At 43.0% G+C, this 20,405-nt stretch overlaps 5 protein-coding genes across 5 annotated transcripts, besides 5 other annotated features; 1 reads left to right on the top strand and 4 right to left on the bottom strand.

Annotated features, from left to right (window-relative positions):
* The first annotated feature begins 996 nt into the window (after positions 1–996).
* Positions 997–1,225: a repeat region (Identified by RepeatMasker using a combination of RepBase library and repeat library created with RepeatScout).
* A 152-nt stretch (positions 1,226–1,377) lies between these two features.
* Positions 1,378–3,693: a repeat region (Identified by RepeatMasker using a combination of RepBase library and repeat library created with RepeatScout).
* Positions 3,694–4,737: 1,044 nt separating this feature from the next.
* Positions 4,738–4,876: a repeat region (Identified by RepeatMasker using a combination of RepBase library and repeat library created with RepeatScout).
* Positions 4,877–5,016: 140 nt separating this feature from the next.
* Positions 5,017–5,150: a repeat region (Identified by RepeatMasker using a combination of RepBase library and repeat library created with RepeatScout).
* Positions 5,151–5,368: 218 nt separating this feature from the next.
* UA08_03203 (hypothetical protein) lies at positions 5,369–9,154 on the bottom strand (the record flags this gene model as incomplete). The annotated part of the gene is made up of 2 exons (XM_020265478.1): positions 5,369–9,043; positions 9,110–9,154. 2 exons carry the CDS (start codon positions 9,152–9,154, stop codon positions 5,369–5,371), a joined length of 3,720 nt encoding a protein of 1,239 aa, XP_020120974.1.
* Positions 9,155–10,410: 1,256 nt separating this feature from the next.
* On the bottom strand, positions 10,411–11,429 carry UA08_03202 (hypothetical protein; the record flags this gene model as incomplete). Its single annotated transcript, XM_020265476.1, has 3 exons — positions 10,411–10,740; positions 10,814–11,213; positions 11,278–11,429. The coding sequence occupies 3 exons, from the start codon at positions 11,427–11,429 to the stop codon at positions 10,411–10,413; spliced, it is 882 nt and encodes a 293-aa protein (XP_020120967.1).
* Positions 11,430–14,519: 3,090 nt separating this feature from the next.
* On the top strand, positions 14,520–15,644 carry UA08_03201 (hypothetical protein; the record flags this gene model as incomplete). The annotated part of the gene is made up of 1 exon (XM_020265475.1): positions 14,520–15,644. The coding sequence occupies one exon, from the start codon at positions 14,520–14,522 to the stop codon at positions 15,642–15,644; it is 1,125 nt and encodes a 374-aa protein (XP_020120968.1).
* A 78-nt stretch (positions 15,645–15,722) lies between these two features.
* Positions 15,723–16,021: a repeat region (Identified by RepeatMasker using a combination of RepBase library and repeat library created with RepeatScout).
* Positions 16,022–16,604: 583 nt separating this feature from the next.
* Positions 16,605–17,851, bottom strand: UA08_03200 (hypothetical protein; the record flags this gene model as incomplete). Its single annotated transcript, XM_020265474.1, has 3 exons — positions 16,605–16,613; positions 16,672–17,194; positions 17,265–17,851. 3 exons carry the CDS (start codon positions 17,849–17,851, stop codon positions 16,605–16,607), a joined length of 1,119 nt encoding a protein of 372 aa, XP_020120969.1.
* A 1,280-nt stretch (positions 17,852–19,131) lies between these two features.
* UA08_03199 (hypothetical protein) lies at positions 19,132–20,154 on the bottom strand (the record flags this gene model as incomplete). Its single annotated transcript, XM_020265473.1, has 2 exons — positions 19,132–19,785; positions 19,843–20,154. 2 exons carry the CDS (start codon positions 20,152–20,154, stop codon positions 19,132–19,134), a joined length of 966 nt encoding a protein of 321 aa, XP_020120970.1.
* Positions 20,155–20,405: the final 251 nt, after the last annotated feature.

Raw genomic sequence — 20,405 nt, 5'->3', positions numbered from 1 at the left:
GTCCAAACCCTTTTCTGCCTTGTCCGTTATCTCCCGGAGATCGCAAACAATTGCCACCTTGGAATTCTATATTTCATTTCGACAATAGAATCACAATAGAATCACCCGATTCCGAACCTGTCACATTCGGGACTTTTCTCAATTGTCAGAGTCGATTTCAACAGCTGAGTAGCACGTACTAGCATTTGCACCTAGATATTTTAGTACGTAAAATTGGTTTGTGACATCTCGTCCACTACATGTAATCGACATAGTATGGTGAATGTACAGACGAAGCAAAGGAACGCAGGCAGTTGCCAGTGGTCGATCAATGAATCAGACGAGAAAACTCTTTGTTTCCAGCGTCGAACTGGCTCAAGCAGGCAGCAAGAAAGACAACAAAGCTGGGGGCGGCTGCTATTAATAGATTTAATTAGCCTATTGGAATGAGTTAGTAGGTAATGGATCCACCCACCAATATGCAGGCCCAAATAATAAGATTGATAAATAATCCAAAACCTCTTATCGTTATCTGTAGCAGACGTAACGTAAATTTATTGAGATGAGATTAGATTAAAGGGCGCTAGGGCATTTGCACTCGGTCCATACAGGTATGTTCCTTGTTGTCTCACCTCCTTTGGCTGGAGCAAAAATAGTCTCGAATCCTCGATTCCGTTCAAAACAAAGGCCGGCCTCGTATATCACATTCCTAGTTCTCCTGCGTCATCAAAGCGTCAGCAAAAGCACGTCGAACCCCTCATTAGCCACGTTACAACGACTTGCCCCGAAAAAATGTCGAGCAATAATCCTTCAGCTGCCATACCTGGTAAGCCTCTGCGTCAAACGCGGTTGCAACTTCCACAAGACACCATTCCCGACGTGCGTAAAACCAAAAAGGTCATCAGATCATTTTGCGGCAACCCTGGGAAATCGACATTTCGAAAATTTCCTAATTGGGAAACTTCCCAATTTGGATCGCTTTGTTTCCTATTTGCGTTAGTTCCAAGATTAATCCTTGGTATCAAAGCCCACGTAATCTCGCGACATGTCGCCCGGGGTCAGATATCCCAGTTATCAGGAATGCCAAGGCCCATCTGACCCCCTAATAACCAGGATATCTGACCTTAAGCCTAATGCTAGAAATAATACAAGAAATCAATTTTTACACCTTGTATGAGCTGGTTCCTATACAAGACTATACAACACTACAGTTAACTAAGCAGGCAGTCAAAAAGATAGACAGTTTTTTATCTAAGAGGGTGAAAATTATCATTCAGCTATACTAAACATAGCCTTTGCTTTCTACACCAACTTTTAATAGTTAATTGAGCTCAGATATATGATATCTTTATATTTTTATATAAGGACCACTTATATTCCTTCTTAGAATCTATTTATAATATAAAGAAGCCTTTATATAAAAGCCTCTCAGTTAAGCAAGACCACCAGCTCAATTTACAAGCAAAAGTCTCTTTATATAATCAAAAGATTATAATATATATCCAGAATAATTGGCTAGACAATATCAATTGACAATATAATATCTAGCAAAAGGAATTCATAGATTTCTATATAAGCCAGGGCTTTAATAACAGCTATATTATTACTAAGAAAAAGCTAGTTTTTTTCCTAGATTTATAGGTCCTTAACTATCCAATCTAAAGCTCTTAATATCTAAAGAATTGTATGAATATAGAAGACTCATCTATTATATAAACTATTAAACATTCATCTATTAAAGCCTATACCAGTGCTATTATTAATCTCTAGTACTTCCAGCAGACACTAGATATAAATCTAAATTCTAATCTATAAGATCATCTAGTTAGAGTTATACTTCAGAATCATAAGCAAGATAAGACTAAAAGGAAACAGGCCTAGTATATAAACTAAGATTTTAATATCCTCCAGAATAGATATATAGAGAATAATATTAGAGCATTTATATAATACTATTAATCTAATTAGATAAAAGAGAATAATAAAGACTAGAAATCATAGGTATAAGAGTCCTATCTTTAGACAATAATAGACTTTCTCTTCAGCCATAATATGCTCCTCTAAAATGAGAATCAACAGCATCTTAAGATAGTAGATCTCTTTACTCTTTATATAGATAAAGAGCTAACTCCATATTAGCTAATAATCATGATAAAACTAAATGACAAGACCAATCAATTTAGCCACCTTAAATATATAGCAGTTATATAACACTGTAATCCCCTGCTCTATACAATATGCTATATAGCTTTCTATCTCTTTTACTAGTAGGAGCTTATGCATGAACTAATGCCACAGTTTTACTAGTAGCAGTAGTAATATAATTTCCATATCTTTAAGAAAATATATCTAGATCAATCTATCTCATATAAGATCCAATTAAAATAGATTAACTAAGTATTTAATACTATTAGACTATCCTCCAAGAAAAAGATACACTCTAAATAATCTAGAAGAGTAATACATACAGAGCTTTAGAGAGTAGATAAGAATTTAATTTAAAGAGCTAGCCACTAAAATTAAGATAATATAAATAATTGCTATTTATTAGAATTACCTTAATCATTTATTTATATACTTACTAGCTTTAAACTTATAGATTAGGGCAACTATTATCTACTATAAGCTTTACTAAATCCTCCAGACACTCTTATACAAGCTCTCTAGCTATAGATTAATCAGTGGCTTTCCTAATTCATTTTATCTAATCTAGATAAAACATATAAGCTTAGCCTACCTTTCTTATCTTTTTTAGTGCGGCAGGGTATAGAGAGATATAATTAGGATAATCTAGCAGGGCAAAGCTTCCTAAAACTTCTCAATCTATTTCATATAACTATTATCTAGGACTCTGTCTTTTTTTAAAAGGAATTCTCTAGCTATTCAATATAGTCTTATCCTCTATTCCAACAGCCAGATTATCACTAGTTCTCTAAGCAGGTCTACTCTATAGCTTATATAGCCTCAATACCTCATAAGATTCAGCTCTATCAAACAATCCTTTTTATAGCCAATTAGATATCAATTATTAAGAATAATCTAAAGCAGATTATATAATTAAATTATTAGTAAATCTAGCACTCTCTCCATACAATTTAGACTCAGATAAACTAGTTATTATCTAAAAAGATTATCTTTACTGCAAGGCTTATAGACTTCAATAAATAGAATTAAACACTTATCATTCCTGCTTAAGCAGCTATTAAGGAAGTAATTAATATCTTATTCAACTCACCTACCACTATAGCTACCCCAGATCCTGTATAAGATTAAGATCTTTTATTAAAACTATCTCAAGCCAGCAGTCTACCTTTTAATACTTCTTTCTATCAAATATCTCATATAATACACACAATGCGTGAGCTCTAAGATAAGTGATATTTAGGCCTTAATAGCAATCCATCAATTTAATCTCTTAAAGCCTCATATGGATGCAGCTAAAGATTAGATAATAAAGAGAGGATGTTCTTTAGCTATAAAAAGATCATCATTAATAAGATACACTCACAGACTTCTTATAATATATTATTAGCTGCTGCAGTCAAAGAGGTTAAGCTTATATAAAGAAAGGTGTATTATACGCTATACCAGCTGCAGGTCTTATTAAAAAAGAATATATAATAAATGAATTAAACCCTAGAGTTAGAGTCAATAAAATTAAAGTTATATTAAATCTCTATACTTATATAAAAAGGGAATAGCCTAGCACATCCATATCTAGATTCACATCAACATGCTACCTTCCTTCCCAATTTAGTTATATAAGACAAATTAAATAAATAGCAGGTACTAACCACCCATCTCTTAAAGCACCTTCTTTCTATCTTAGTCTTCCTTCTCTCTCTCTCTCTCTCTCTCATTATAATTGATTATCATATTGCTCTCATACGAAGCCCTTTATACTTCTTATCTATCTAGATAAGTCTCCAAGCTTAAATGAATAAATATACTAATAGTTCCTCATACAATTCATTTATAGCCAAATTATATAAGTCATAGACGTAACAACGCCATTGATTTCCCCTCTGCCACCGCTGGCCTATTCTCTGTTAAGGAGAGGATAATTGCCCTCATTTAACACCTAATTAACTAGGCCAAACAGGCAGCTCCGTACGGTCAAGATCTTATGGTTATTCTGCCCCCTCAGGCATTGGACTTCTAATACTTAAGTCTGCAGAGCTGTGCTACACAAGCACTTCCTGTACAGAGAGGAATTTATTTTAAATCTAATAGTTTGAAAGCCTTCCAAATTATGTTAGGCCGCCAGTCGTACATCAATGCCCTATTAATTGCTTCGCGTAGAGTTATTGGTCTCCCGTGCAGTGCCAGTTGCCAGGCTGATTGTATGAATACTCCATTTGTCCAGTGTGTCCACTTGTTGGGCCACTAGAACAGGTGCTATGCAAACTATAAGTAATATGACTGGGGAAGTCACTGCCCACCTATATAAAGACAGATAATAGAAGGTATTAGAATGGCTATTCCTAGAAGATCAGACATAGTGAATACTATTCTCTATACTCCTGTTTATCCAAGTCAACTAGACAGTAGTATTGGCTGTCCGATTCTCCTTATAGAGAATAGGCCAGCCAGTGAGTCAGAGGAAAATCCGATTGATCTTGATCCTGAGCCTAGTTCTTAAAAGAACCTCTATAAGATTAATTAAGGTATATATGATTTTTTTACTGTTTTCATTATACATACATATATATATATATATTATCATCTTTTTTCTCTGGCACTGGGACAATAGCAGCAAGATATGTATAATTTTTCTTTAGCCCAGTCATACAGACCATGTGTACAACATCTGGGTAAGAACTTGCATCTCTATGTAATATCTAGAATTAGTAGCCGTGCAGAATCTCTGTACAGTGAAGTAAAGCAAGTCATCTAGCTTAAGTATATTATATGTACGATAACAATAAAGCCAGCTTTATAGCCTTAGAACTTTTATGCATGTAGTCCCCATAGTAATAATTACTAGTATTATATAAGATTTTTTTAACAGCAGAACGATTCTTACTCATATAAGTAATCTGACCCCCATGTAATTTTGGGGTATTGACTTTGTGAAATTTGTGCGGTTTCTCGGCCACATTTAGTATGGAGGCTTGGCATTTCTCGCGACATGTCCTAACAAATCTGACCCCCATATAACCGCTAGGTATTTGCTGTTTTGCGGGGACACTATTAAAGCGGGGTGCGCTACTGCGATTAGCGGTATTACGTACATGTGTTTTTTCGGTATATTGCTATACAAAATCTCTACAAAAAATAAGAAACAGGAGGGATTGAGTAGAATATAAAAATATAGTTTAGGGCCTACATCACTACTGGCTAAGTATGTACATTGAAATTATGTTCAAATTTTTCCTCAATTTAACGTCTATGGATACTCTTTGTAGGTAGTATCCACCTGCTCATCGCTATATCTATTCGAGATCCATTCCGACTCCAACGCAGTAGTCCTATTGTAGCGAGCCATAAAGGCCTTGTCCTGCTCGAGCTCCTGAAACACATCCGTGTCTGTTGGGAAAATCGCCTTTCTCAATGCGCTGATGCTCAACTCATACATGTATACACAAATGATAATGAAAATCAAAGTCAGCCACCACGTCGGATTTTGTCCGAAACCCGTAAAGAAGCCTCCTCGTACACGGTAAGCTGTCGTGAGGGGATAGGCTGCAGCAAATACGAGATTCCAGAGAAAAGGCGCCCCGACAGTCAAAAACATGGTGATGGCCACAACAATCGACTTGTTGTGCATCTCGAGTACTAGAAGCTTCAGACTGACAATAATAACAACCGCGACAAAGTTGAGATCACCCATTGAGAATAGGGTGTTATCTTTTGTAGTTTCTGCACATCCGAAGAGAAAGAGCATGGAGAAAAACACAATGCACGATTCGGAGACAGCCATAGCCGTCCATCCAAGATAGATCCAAATGTTGAAGCCACCGTCTCTCTGGCCCATAGATATGTACAGCTCGGGCACAGCTAGAAGCGTAGAGGCTGCAAGATCTTTGTCGAAGACCCCAATGCACATGACAGATAGCGATGTGAAAAGGGTGTTGAACTGAGTCGCGCTCAGAGGCTCGTACAGACTCGTACCACTATAGCCAACCCACCGTTGGAAGAGAGATTGACTCAAATAGAAAACTATCTCTTTCCACAGCGTGCCCAAAATGTATTTACATGTTCGGACATAATTCCACCTTCCGTGAACCAAGAGAAGCTTCGGCAGAAATCTGAATTGCGCAATGGAGTAATCTGAATTGCGGGCTGCTTGGAAGCCCTCTTTTCCCGTGATGCCAATGCCTACATGGGCTTCTTGGATCATTGCTATGTCATTTGCGCCGTCACCTACAGCCAAGGTAACTGCGTTGGGCATTCGAATTTTGATCCCGCGCACAACCTGCGCTTTTTGGCTGGGCTGAGTACGACAGCAGATAACGGAGTCCGCTAAAACCACCAAGTCAAAGAATCTTGCTTTGAGAGAGCCAATGGGTTCGTTGAAAATGGTTGTCAAAGTATGACCATCAATGACAACTACGCCGTGTTCAGCTGATTTGAGAGACAAAATGTAGGACTCAATCGCTTCCATTATTTTGCCGGACTGATCGTCATCAGAGAGATCCAGTATCGTGGAATTCTCTTTTATAAGACCACAAGAATGGCCGATGTTGATCGCTGTTTCTCGCTTATCGCCAGTTAGCATCCAAACTTTGATATTAGCACGCAGGAGCTTGTCGATTGAATCTGGCACGCCGCGCTGCAGCTTATCTTCAACGGCAGTCGCGCCAGCAAGCTCGAAGTTGACCTCAATAAGCTCTGCCACCTTATCCGTCATCTCTTCATTCTTGTCAAGACTTGCGGTAGCTACATCCCACATCAATCTCCACTCTTCATATTCTGCGTCGTCGAGAAAGCGATACGCATATAGAAGAGTGCGGAGGCTTTCATTCGCAAATCTGGTGACGCTGGAAACGCAATTCTCAAGATCAAATTGGCCATCTCCATGCGGTACTGTCCCTATATTACCACCTTGGTCGACTTGCTCCCCTAGACTTTGAGATTGAACACCGGTCTCCTTAGTAGTTTTCAATATTTTCAGTCGCTCCATGATAACAGAATCGGCACCTTTGCAAATAATACATATCCTGCCATCGGGGAATCTCACGATAACTGACATACGTCTCCTGTCATTCGAAAACTCGATAACGTTCAGAACCTTGTAAGTCTCGGTTCTGATGGATGTATCTTTTGACGTGGAGAGCGATAGAATAATAGAGTCGTGATCGCGGCTTCGCATGAAAACTCCCATAGTCTGGGCGGCTCTGATCAATGCAAGCTCATCCGGGGATGATGACTGAAAGTCTATAGTAATGCCATCTCGTGATATTTCTGGAATACAGCTATGACAAAGTGCCATACAAAGCAGCATCATCATTACTTTTTGCCCATACGCAGAGTCTGGCCTCTCAGAAAAGTGTCTTATCATTTCTTTTATGGTCCTCTCGGACACTGATCGCTGTTCTGAACTGGGATTGAACATATTTGGCCGTTCCGCCGCCCGAATGTGGTCTTGATTAGGATCTCCCACATCTTCGTGTGCCCAAATGCCTCCAGCAACGTACATCTTCCGGAATCTCATCTCGTTGTCGGTCAGCGTTCCGGTTTTATCGGAAAATATATGCGTAATCTGTCCTAGCTCCTCATTGATGGTTGACGTTCTGGCTTCGCAAGGGACGTTTGACGCTTCATCGTACATGTCGATATCCGAGCTGAGGAAAAAGATTTGTGCAAGCTTGATCATTTCCATGCTGATGTATAACGAAAGGGGGACCATTGTAGCAAACATAATAAGGAAACCAAAAATTGACTCCTGAGTTGAGACAGTTGCGCCAGAGAGATAAAATAGCTTATTTTCGATGTCAGATTTCCAGATTTGATATGCAAAGGTATTATAGAATGATAGTCCCAGCACAAACGATGCCACAACAAAAACGATCTTGTTGACCATGTATTGTAGACGGGGAGCTTTTATGTGAGCCTGTCCGTCGCCATTCGAATTCAGCCGAATCTTGCATTCTTGTCCGGAATATACAACCATCGCGGTTGCCTCGGAAATGTTTCGCAGAACGCTGCCGCGATATACAATATTGTCGTTGTTCAAGGGCCAATCTTGGTCATTGACAGTTACCCTGCCTTTAAAGCTGGAGAGATCCGGATGCGGATCTTCGATGATGAACTTGACTGAACAGTTGACAAGATCCGCAGGTGTAGCGCACGCTTCAGCAACGGCCTTATCCACCCTCTTTATCTTGAGGTTAGTTTCCCCATCCAAAGCTATAGTCTCGACGTGAGCGATATTGCTCCCAGCACGACTGGTTGAACTCAATAGCACAATGTCTGCCGGCACTGCCTCATCGCGCTGGAGTCTGATGATATCCCCAACTGCCAGTGAACGCCACTGTGTTTTCCGCCAATTTAAGCACTCAGCTATTGTGGGCGTCCTCTTGTCGAGTGACAGAACCACCTGGCGGTTCTCCTGGCTGTCCAATCGATGTCTTCTATAATCATCAAACCCCTCCTTTGCCATAGAGATGCTAACAAAGATCATCAAGGGTACGATATTCGTCTTGTTTCCAATTGTACTGAGTCCGGGAATAAGCTGCATGAGTGCGAAACACAGAAAGTAGAAATTTGCAAGCTTGGAAAATTGGGCGAAGAGTTGTCTCGGCAGAAACGTCAATGGAGTATATCTATTAGAACGTATCCAGTTCTTCACAAATGGTCTACCGGTCCGTTCATCAACCAGTGGCGTCGTTCGAAGGGCGTTGATTTCAACATGTCTAAAACCTCTAGGGCGACCTTGCCCTCTTGAGTAGGATGATATCCTGACTTGTGCCCAGAAATTTCTCAAGACTGAAATCGGATTCGAGTTTTTGGGTATATTTTGGATGTAAGGGAATAGTGAGCCTTGCTGAGCCTCATTCTGCAGTAAAGGTAGTTCAATGTCCGATGAAGAATCCGAGCTTCGACGAGAAACAGATGAGAACTACAACATTCAACTTCATTAGCTTCGTTCATCGTCTGTACAGGGCTCGGGATCAGAGAACCTTACCCGGATGGTGCTCCCTGATGCTAGAGAAATCGAAGAGCCTGACATTATTTCTAAAATCTATTTCGCCAACTGGCAAAATGGTGTTCACGGCTTGTGTCTGCTCTGAATGTAGACATGAATCTGCGGCCGAGGCAGTCACTCACGGTGCTGCACAGAAGCCAGAGTGTCCAGTAACCCTCCCCTTGTATCAATTGGAAAAGCTGAATCAATGGAAAAAGAAAACATATCTAAGGCAGCCACATAAGTTTGGCGCCTCACTAGGGGTCAAAGCCCTGCGGCTGGGGCCCCAGATCAATGCACAAGGTCACTTTTAGTAGTAAATACTGACAAAAGGTACCTACGATTCAATTTTTTAGAATTTTATCTCTCACCACAAACTTTATAAATCACTTTATTAAAATACAGTATAATGGAATATTTTTAATTATGTTAGTAAGATGTTTACATTCTAATCATTAATAACCTTCGGCGCTAAGCTATTATGCTGAGTTGCCTGGCTAGGCTGAAACTTTTTGCGAGTGGTTGTATATATTCTTGGAACCCCCTGTTTCGCCGAAGCAGTTGTCGCCACCATTATTAGGTGGCCGGCTCCTCCTTGGCGTTTAGCCCCAGATGGAATGAACCTTGGAATTACCAAGGTATTGAAGCGGAGAAAATGAGACGGCGAGAAAGCATCTATGATGTGCAGGGATCAATCAAATCGGCATACGCCTATCCTCCGGCAACGCCGTTTTCCCTCCAAGTAACGGCCGACTCCGTCAGATCTACATCGCTCGCAATTCAGAGTTTGCGCTTGTCAGGCTTCTCTGCTTGGACCTCTAGGGCCGCTGTTATCCACACGAAGTTTCGCAAGAAGGGTTTGGCGGGGTGGAGTGAGACCCACCGCGCAGAGCGGTGCGTGTGCCAAGACGCCGAGTACGCTAACCCCAACGCGGGTATAGTTTGATTACTCCATACGCACTAGTAACTAATTATCGCTAATTCCTTATAATATCTCCTAGCAAACTAGTTCTCCTAGTATGCCCTAATACTTGGTTATAAGTGACGTATGGTTAATGACTAGTCTAATCGACTTCGAGCAATAGAAGACCAACTTCCTTTCATATTCAGCTAAATGATTGTGATTGGTAATCTGCTATACAAGAAACAGGAGATAATTCGACGCAGTTTTTTTTTTCGTTTTTTGTTCTTTTTTTTTTTTTAAACCGGTACACCCAATCGGTGCGTAGCATAGAATAGTCCCTTTCTAATAGCTCCACTTGCCGCAAATAAAGGCAATACCTAGCCTTCCTTCCAGCTAACTATTCGTCAAAAAAAGCCAACACTCGCACCTCAATACTCTCCCTCATATAGTCATTTGCATGAGCTGGATCTTGAAATGCGGAATGCGGATTCCTTCTTGCGCGGCCGTCGGTAACCGAATCGAAATTCTTGAACAGCATCGGCTCATCAGGGCGCTGGGCATACTTATAGTACCACAGGTGGTCTGGGTTTGCCTTGCAGGCAACCTTCTCGTCAACGAGATTGTTAGGATAGACCATTGTTACCGGGACAAGGTCCTTATCGGCCACGGAACGTGCATCAATGACGGCAAAGGGGTCTTTAAGAATAGTCTTGATAGGGCGCCATACCTGCGTAGTAACCGTGAGCAATTATTATTTCGTTCTAATGAATTCGAAGATGGCGGTAGATTTTTATACTTACGTTGATGATTAGATACCGCTTTTTGACAAGCTCGTCCGCCTCATCTGGAAAGTATCTTCTGACTCGGTTCGGAGCGTCTTCGTAAGACTGATCGATGTGAGCGTTGTATGTTGGGCCGCGCCCAGGCACACTTCCATCAGCGGCTTCCACGGGCTGACGGCGGATTGCGTGGTTGAAAACGAACGTCCGCGTGGCCCCAGTAACATCCTTCACTAGCTGTTCCGTTTCAGGGTAGTATTCCGCCTTGATTTTCTCGACGTCAAGGAAATCCTTCTCCTTGCTTTCGTGCTTGACAAACTGAAAGCCATGCGTGTCGAGAGTGTATTTGTCCTCCTCTCCGGAAACATCATGTATGACGACGGGCAATGGTTTCAGGGGTCCGAGAACAGTGCCTGGACGACTGCACTTAAAATCAGATTCTGCTACTCCGGCCGAGAAGAACTTACCAGAGCAGGATAACTTACCCCATATAGTAAGGGGCCGGTTTGGCGTCAAGGGCAAAGTACATCATATCGTAGGTAACATCGTGCTTTGCAAGCTTTGTTGGCTGAGCATGAGCATTGAAGCCCTGGCTTGTGTCAAGGCCTGGAGCATATTGAGTAGATGCAGCAGCCATGATTGAAGATACCTCGAGGAATGTTTAGTTCTTTTCGTCGAGGCGATATCCTCTTGACTTTAAGTATTATCCATCTATGCTGCGTTTTCTCGCGGATGATCGTCAGTCGATCCTACTATAGGGCTGATGTCATCTTCAAAACATGAGCCCCGGTGGCTCCTTTGTAAAACTAGGTACATTTTTGCAATAAAAATCTCCGGCCGCTTATTGTTTCGGCTCCCGAGTGTTTTTATCTCGGCGTCCGAATGTTTATAAGAGTATTGCTAGGAAGATAGAAGCGATATCATCCCCTTGGCTGGAACTTGTTCACTTTATGTCCTTGGCATCTTAGAGCTAATCAGTAGCTCCTTCGTATATACGGAGTAGTTTCCCTAAAGCTTACAGCTAATTAACTAACTAGAAGATGCCAAGTAAATCGAACGTAGACTACTCTACGGTACGAATGTATAACACATTGTTATTATAGGTTACTTACTGTCTACTAGGCAAATAGAGTGTCCCCTTGACTGGAGACTTTCTACTTAGGGCTTTAGCATCTTTTGATTAGTTGATTTAGCTTCACAACTTCGTAGACCTACAGATATCTATTCTAGAGCTAATCATGGATATCGATTAACCTTGAAATACCAAGGCCCGTAAAATGAGCAAGTTTCCAGCCAAGAGAATTTTAAATGAAACATACTAAACCCGAGAACAGTCAGAATCCCGATATTTTCTTGGCAAGAAATCTGTCATACAAATCTACACTGATTAGTAAAGAGGCTGCCATCCTGAGCAGAAGCCTTTCAGCCCTTGTGAGTGTGCTTTTCCGCCAAGGCCTAATCCTTTTATGATGTAGCATTGTAGCGCTCTTTTTTGCATGTAGACACACTAACCTCCTAAATGTTTTGCTTGTCTTATCTGCAGCTGCAGCTGCAGATTGCGCTCATGTCCAAAGAAGCAATCAATGTGCCTAGATCCGCTGGGTTTGATTGCTCAGTTATCCGTCTTTATCGTCCTTGTCGGGTTCAGTTGCCAAGTTGCAATTGCCTAGATAGGTATGCAACTCAACGACTAGATGGCAGTGGCCCCCTCCCCCTCACTCTGAACGAAATAGTCCCATGACCGTCTCAAAGGATTGGAACACTTTCCCGCCGGTGGGGAGTGGTCCGTTCGGCCTTTGCTGCTTCATCCTGTACGAAGTAGAAACTCTCTATTCACGGCAAATACTATCCGTGCCGATCTTGCCACACTAGCATTTAGTCCAGGGAGGGGATAGTAAACGAAATGTACTGTTGTACGAGAGCCCTTGTCTGGGATCCTAGGATTCTCGGGATTCTTTAGCACTCCAAGCAGAGCAAGATCTGACGCAGATGTTCTCCACCGGCCACGCGGTACTACCGTACCGGATGACTGGGGCTCCCGTAGTCGACAAGACTTCGTTACACGCCGATCGCAGCTCGTATAAACAAGCAAAATCGTGAAATCGTGTCGGAAATAACGATTGGAAGGCGAGTTCACGGAACATTAAATAGCGCTCTGATTGGCCCAGAGACGCTCTCTATAAGCACAACTCCACTGAGTCTATGTCGCTCCAAAAGTGGAGTGGAGTAAATAACTTACCGGTTACGCGTAGTTGCTTTGGCAAACTTGACCTTGCAAGGCTCGCATTGCGAACCTACAGATTCGAAGCCCTTCTTTTGTGTATAAACCCGACCCGTCGCTATATATTACGTATTTAATATCTTATGGATTTAGCGATTAGTAATAGCTCACTAGTAGCAGCACTGCTAAGGCGCTTGAGGCCTTGGTAAGTGAAGCCTTCGATATCCTACGTAGCTAGTCTTTATCACCTAGTATAATTATAGATCTGAAGCTCTTGCGAGGCTTTGGTTCTTTAGTATGATTAGCTCCATCTGACTTGTCTAGAAAGGAAAGTGGACCCTTTTGGTGAATAATCTTGGCGGATCCCCTTGTTACTGTGGTCTTGCCGCGCTAATCATTTTATGCGCAACTGATACGGTATCCAAGTCTAAGTCCGATAACAAATCGTGAGAAGAGCGATGCCGTGTGATCTTGGTGACTCGGAGTCAGAAATAGATGGGGGCCGGGTTACAATTGCCCAGTAGAACTTAGTGCGCGGTGGTAGAAATCTAGACAATGTGTGCCAAGGCTGTTCCTTTAGTCATACACAATTTATTCAAAGGTTAGGATCAGGAGCGATTAAAAGCACTTAAGACTGATAAAGCTAGCTAGGATTTGGATATTTTAGGACTCTCCGACTTCCTATTTGGCGAAGATAAAAGATAAAGATAAGAGTACGATTAGATTGAAAGGCTTGATTGAATATCTTCAAGCATAGACTATATAGAGATAATCTAACCATATCCGAAGTAAATCTTTATCTTATTATAAAGTTCTGAGGGCTAAGGAAGCTTACAATTGCCCGATGGTAAAGAATGGATGAATCAATCTACAAATCGGTGCCAAGACTTTTAGCTTGGCGGGGGTAGAATCATCCCCATATAGGTTTCTTACATCCACGCACACTTTATCTAGAGCTTTATTCCCACCATCAGGCTATTGTAAAGCACCCCGCCCCCCAAAGTTGGGGGCTGCAACTGGGGGCTGCCGCCCCCCGACTGGGTAGCGACCCGTGCTCGGCGCGCGGCATTAGCCGAATAATAATTCTCCCCGCCCCCACCTCAAGGAAGCACGTTATCAATCAAGGGTATCTTTCTTATCTTTGTGAATCGATTAATATTTCATATGGCACAGCAACGCGGGAGTAATGCAGTGAGACTACAATCAACAGCATCTCAAAATCCCGAGTCACTCATACAAGATTCTTCGCATCTTATCTTTTTCTTCATGGGCATAGGTCTCGGTCGACACAACAATGAACAAAGCAAAGCCTGTCAAATTGAGAGCAGCGTGTAACCAATGCCACACAACCAAGGTCATTTGTCCAGAGTGCCCCACCACAAGAGTGTTTAACCACTAAAATCCATTCAGGTCAAATGCAGCGGTGAAAAAACTGGCTGTAGTCGCTGCGACAATCTAGGTATCGAGTGCGTTTATGCCGAGTCGAGAGTCGGTCGAGTTCCAGGCATGCGAAGGAAGAGAAAAATAGAAGACGCAAATGGAGGAGTGTTGGGAGAGAACGCGGATCTAAGAATGATGGGAAGCCTCACAGATACGAGAGTTGTGGGGAACACTGCAGATTCAGCTATGGGAGAGATCGCCAATACAAGAGCACAGCCTCTTTCTCCACGCACGTCAGAAGATCCAAGTACCGGAGAAACTATCGAACTGGAATATCCCTTTTCAAGCACCCCCGGTTCCCAGGCACCTGGCACAGAAAACACAAGGTTATTCGATGATGTTCTTCTTGGCTGGTCTACCGTGCTAAATGGAGGGTTGGAAGATACCTATGGCTTTGATGAAAGACATGCGGAGGAAATATTCGGCGCTCTACGGAATACGCAGCCGGAGCTGTCTCAGCAGCAGCAGCTTTCACCAATCAGTCAGGCTTATCCCAAGGTAACTTCGCATCCTTCTTTCTCACAACCCACGAGTAGCTCGAACCCCCCCGGTATCGAGCCTGGCTATAACGAAAGATCATTGTCACCCTCTTCCCGTACGTATACCACGCAATTTTCAGTACAAAACTCTGCCACCACCACACCACCACCACAGATGATGCCTACGGACAGCGGGCATAATAGCCAATGTGTTATTGCCTGCTCCCAAATAATCTGCAGCTTAGAGAAGTATCAAGTCGACAAGCTGAAAGTTCTGGACCTTATACTTGGTATTGTCAAACGGGTGACCGAGAGACTTGACCCTCTTGTCAACGGACAGTTCGGGTGTCCCGACACTAAATGTCTAGCTCTCTTTAACATTATAATGTACCAACTTGTGGAGATTCTAGAAGTCGGCACGGCCGACTTCCTCGCCGATACCTCCGACGCCCAGAGGCCTCTTTCCTCGGAACTTCTGGAAGCTGGCTTCCACGAACTGGACTTCAGCGGACTTGGTCTCGGCTACAAGGACCAGGAACGCTTCCGGTCGCAGATTATACTAGAAGTGCTGCGGCCGGTTTTTAAAATAATGCAGAAAGTTCTCTTCATTTCGACGAATGCGGGATTAGACAGGGACAATGGTTATCAAGACAGGGAAAACCGTTTGAAAGCTCTTGTGGAGAAAGTAAAGAAACGGAGTGGCTGTTTATGATTCGCACCAGGCGCGGTGACACGGCTACATACTAAACAAGTAGACATACATGTTGTTGTTTTCCTATGATTGATTGTGTTGTAGCGGGTGTTGCAAGAATGTAACTAGGGTGCGGCTTCTGCCTAGGAATAGATTTGAAGGATAATAAATAGTAGATATATAAAGTACATGCGAAAATGCTTAGTAGCTGATTATTATCGTAGAAAGCCTAAGGCTATCTATATTTGTATACTAGTGCCTAGGTATGTGTTGCGTTACTAGGTAGATTAATTCATAATCTAATAGCTAAATAATTCGTAGGAGTATATATTTGACTCTATACTTATATTACTTCGAAGTCATTCTCAACACTATCCAAAGTTTTTATAACTATCTTTTAAAACAGGATAAAATATGCATTTTTATATGTGAAATTGATATACACTGATATATATAGATAGAGAAAAGTTCTCCTAAATTCCTTGTACTGTGTATTGGCATTCTAACATTCTAGCAATGGAAAATTGTAACCTGTACAGCATTGTAAGTCGTTTCTTACTGAGGCTATTCATGGCCGGCTCGTCGTTCAGATGGCAAGCTAACATTTTTGGGCCCCGGGCTCGGCCCGTGTCCGGTGGCCGAAGTCGTGTGGGGTTCAGGCAAACGGATAGCGGTGGGGTGCAAATCCCCCCACTGCGGCTGGGGATCTTGCGCGGTCAAAATAACCTTAGACCTAGAGTGTAGTTTCTACGGACCACGTGAACACGTGAACACCACATGGTAGGATGCAGGCGTTTTATTCAATATAATACTTTATTATTACAAACATCTCTTCAGATTACCTGGTATGTACATACAAATAGATTTCAAAACATAATAAATTTATATTGAGAAATAAAAAAAAAAAGGTCTATGTATTGAATGTGCTTGATACCTAGGTAATCTTTTGCACCTTCGTTATTCCGACATGACGCCCTCTACTTACATGGCCTGCGGAATGTTTATACAATTTGTTATGTTAATTTATCATATAAGACTCCTCTCATACCCTGTAGGCCAACTTATAGCCAGAGGGTGCCGCACTGCGCATGCTCACAACACCCCGTATAACACCGTCCCAACCGCCGGGCATTGACTTTACGGGATGGGCACTAACAAGGCCACGATCCAAAAGAGACTGGAATGCTAAAAATGCCTCGGTACCAAACGCTCGATCTTCGAGATTGGCCTTGCGACCATACACACCATCCATAGCAATGTCTTCTCCGAAGATCTGGGTCGCCAAGAACCAAGACGGCTGAATAGTCAAGCTGCGACCCTTGACCACAGAGTCACGGAAGGGCTCCAGAGTCACGTAGCGGCCTCCAGCGCGGCCCATAGCACTGTAGCATAGCTGTGTGGTTTCTGCTTGGGCAATGCAGTCAAAAGCGTACTCCAACTCATTGCCTGTGTACGCGCGAATATCGGCTGCACACGTCAGGCTGCGATAATCAAAGACCTTTTCTGCGCCATACCGGAGACATAAGTCGAAATTAGCAGGAGAACTTGTTGCGATTGGGCGGAACCCAGCACTAGAAAATTGATGAAATAATCATTAGCACAGTGGCAAAGCGCAAAACATAGGCACGGAAGCAAGCTTACATTTTAAGCAGTTGTAAAGCTCGAGTTCCTGTAGCTGTGCTACCACCGGCGACCAAAACGAATTCTCGATCGTTCTCGTCGAGGTCGCCGCCTCCCTTAACAAGTCGCTCCATACCCCCTGGGATTTTTAGCTCCTTATAGAGGCCAAAGGTAGCAGATGCGATTCCGACACCTAGAGTGGCTGCATCTTCGTCGCTCATGCTGTCTGGGACCTTCACCATGGTGTGCGGTGTTGTCTCGATGTATTCGGCAAAAGAACCCTTCTCTGGCGCCAGCTTGTTCTCTCCCTGAACAAGCCCTGCGACACGATCACCCACCGCAAACCGCCCTTCCGCAGCAGCTGTCTCTCCCAATGCAACGATGGTACCGCAAAAGTCTCCTCCATGTACGGCTCCTGGAGCTGCGCTATAATCTAACCCCTTGATGTCGTGAGGATTGAGACCGACGGCATGGACCTTCACAATTGCGGTGTCATGTTCCAGTACAGGCATTGGGCGGTCATTTTGTATGGTCAGTTTACCAACATCTTCGCAGATGATTGCCTTGCGGCGCTCTGGAAGGGTACGGTCTGCTAATGGCAAGCCCATATTGATGTCGTTTTCTCTTTTCCCAGTTTGAGTGACAAATTTTGAAATGAAGGTAGCAATGTGTTATTACCCAGCACATCTCCAGCGAGATCTCTTATCAAAGTTTAATACTGTAAACATTCTGATCTTGCTCATAGTGCTTCTTAGCGCCGAGTAATTACCGAGAAATCCGGAGTTTCATACTTATTCCATGAAGGTATTACCTAGGTAGTATTTCGGTGCCCGTCATGGGATCCGGTAGTTAAATTTCGGAAAGAAGGCTATATCTATTTCGGGCGATGGCAATGCTTTTGAGCACCAAAGTTTAATTGGCCAGACAATCTCGTCGGCGTTGGAACTGCAGAGGTGAACCAAGGGGCATGTCGGCTCGCGTGTACTTCACGATCACGGCTCTCCGGGCTAGTACTAGGAATTTTTATCTCTCGAGCCCGTTTTAGCCCCGCGCGTCCGTGTAGATTTGTCTTCGTCGCTATGGTAAGGAACATTGTAAAGGAACTAAAAAGTGGAATTGTCGGTCTTGATTTCGGGACCCTTGGTATTTGAAAGTGAGATCTGCTTTACTTTTGCTAGACTCCAAAACAATGAAAATGAAGTACCCAGGTATGCAATTATAATTTTAATATGGTAACATTTATCAATGCCGAATGGGAGCGTGAGGTGTCAACGATAACAGAAGAACAGAAGGCCTTTACCTGGCAAATAAAAGCATCTTGACTCTGAAGCTATTCCATAGTAGTCAAACTGGTTCCTCATTGCTAGCTCAATAAAGCACTGTATCACTGTCTAAATGTGATTTGGACATCTTCTATTCCACAATATTGAATATGTTGCGTAAGAAAAAGCATGACGCCCAGCACAGCACTGAAATGAAAATCTACAATTCAGGATATGCGGTATGATGGCAGTAATGCGTGGTATAGGTTGGTGCAAAGCACACTGCTCCAAATAGAATTTCTCAGTCGTGGGATTTGCTAAACTGCAATTTGAGTAAGTTCTCTACTGGCACGTACCTACTTACGTACTTTACGTACACAAATATATAGCTTCTAAGATTGGCGAAACTACAAGAGCAAATTGTTATAGTCATTCTCTCTGAAACACCACTTAAACCCTAATTTCTTGTACAATGGGGTTTGACAAATGATTTTTGTTTTTTAAACAAGTAGGTAATATAAAAATGCAGCTAATCATGATCCGTAGAAACGAATGTATCTTCATCGAACTGTCTCGAGGCAGCTTAGCCTCTGCTCAACGTAAAGTTCATAGTTTCCCATGGTTTTCTAGGCCTCTACTCCAATAGCCGCCAAGAGAGCTTTGCTGGGCTTCAGTTGCTTTTGGAAACGCTTGACAAAGAGATGGCCAACGGTTTCTTTGCTTGTGCCAGGTTCCTCAAACGGATTGGTGGCAAAGATATCGCCATGCCAGGCTGTGACGGCCGAGTACCTCTCCACTGGAGCTTTGTTGACAACGCGGTGATGCACGGACTTGTACGTGTGTCCAGACCATCCTGAAAGCATGTCGCCGCAGTTGATAACAAACCTGTCTTCCACGGCAGGAACGCTAACCCATTCCTTCTCATCTTCCAGCCAGATCTCGAGGGCCTCTTTGCCAGGTTCTTGGAGCAAGACCGTGATGCCGCCCCAGTCGTTGTGCGCGCCGAGTCCGAACTGTCCCTCTGCAGTGTCTGCCGGAGAAGGATAGCGGAGCAGGTTCATGCCTATCAAGGGCCGCTTCGAAAAGCGCTCCATTGTGCTTGGAGAGCGACCAAGACCTTCGATCAAAATCTCCCAAAGCAACTTTCCCATAGCAGCTGTCTTCTTGTAATACTCCCAGATTGGCTGGCGGAACTCGTCTTCGGGGAGAGGTGGCCACTGATTTGGGCCGTAAATGCCACCCATCTCGACCTTAGGGTCATCCTCGCAGAAATAATACGACTTATCTAGTGATTAGCTATGGGTTACAGGTCCATCAACAGGTCTCCTTAAGTTTACCTCTTTTGCGTCCGGCATAGCTTTACCGTCCCGGCTATGGGCACCGGAAGCTTCGTATCCACGACGACAAGGACTTTTGAGAACGGAAATCTCCATCTTCTCTTCTTTTGGCAGGCTAAAGAATCGCTCGAGGCTTTTGAACATTGCACGCTGCAGGCTTACGGGGACACCATGACCCGTGCATTGGAAGAAGCCAAAGGTCTTGAAGGCATCTCGTATCTGTGCAACGACTTGGGCCTTGTCTTCAGGTGAAGTCGGATTGATGTAGCCACTGATGTCAACGAGAGGGAATTGGGCAGCCTTTTCAGACATGTTGACGAGTGTTTGCAATCAGCTTTTGCATGACACCAAAACGCAAATGAACACTATCTACAATGCGCTGACAACCAGGGGTGGCGCTATGTTTTTGAATACAACATATTAAAAGTTGACCATCTGAACACACGCAACATTTCGGCGCCCGAAGACAGATCCACTCTATCACCATACCTCCGAGACCTCTATTGTTATTTGAGGAAATGGATTTCGTTGTTGAGTCGCCGACGATGCCGGCGATGTCAGCA

Source organism: Talaromyces atroroseus (genome assembly GCF_001907595.1).
Source record: "Talaromyces atroroseus strain IBT 11181 chromosome Unknown scaffold_3, whole genome shotgun sequence".
NCBI classification, from domain to species: domain Eukaryota; kingdom Fungi; phylum Ascomycota; class Eurotiomycetes; order Eurotiales; family Trichocomaceae; genus Talaromyces; species Talaromyces atroroseus.
This window is presented reverse-complemented; position numbering and strand designations above follow the sequence as displayed.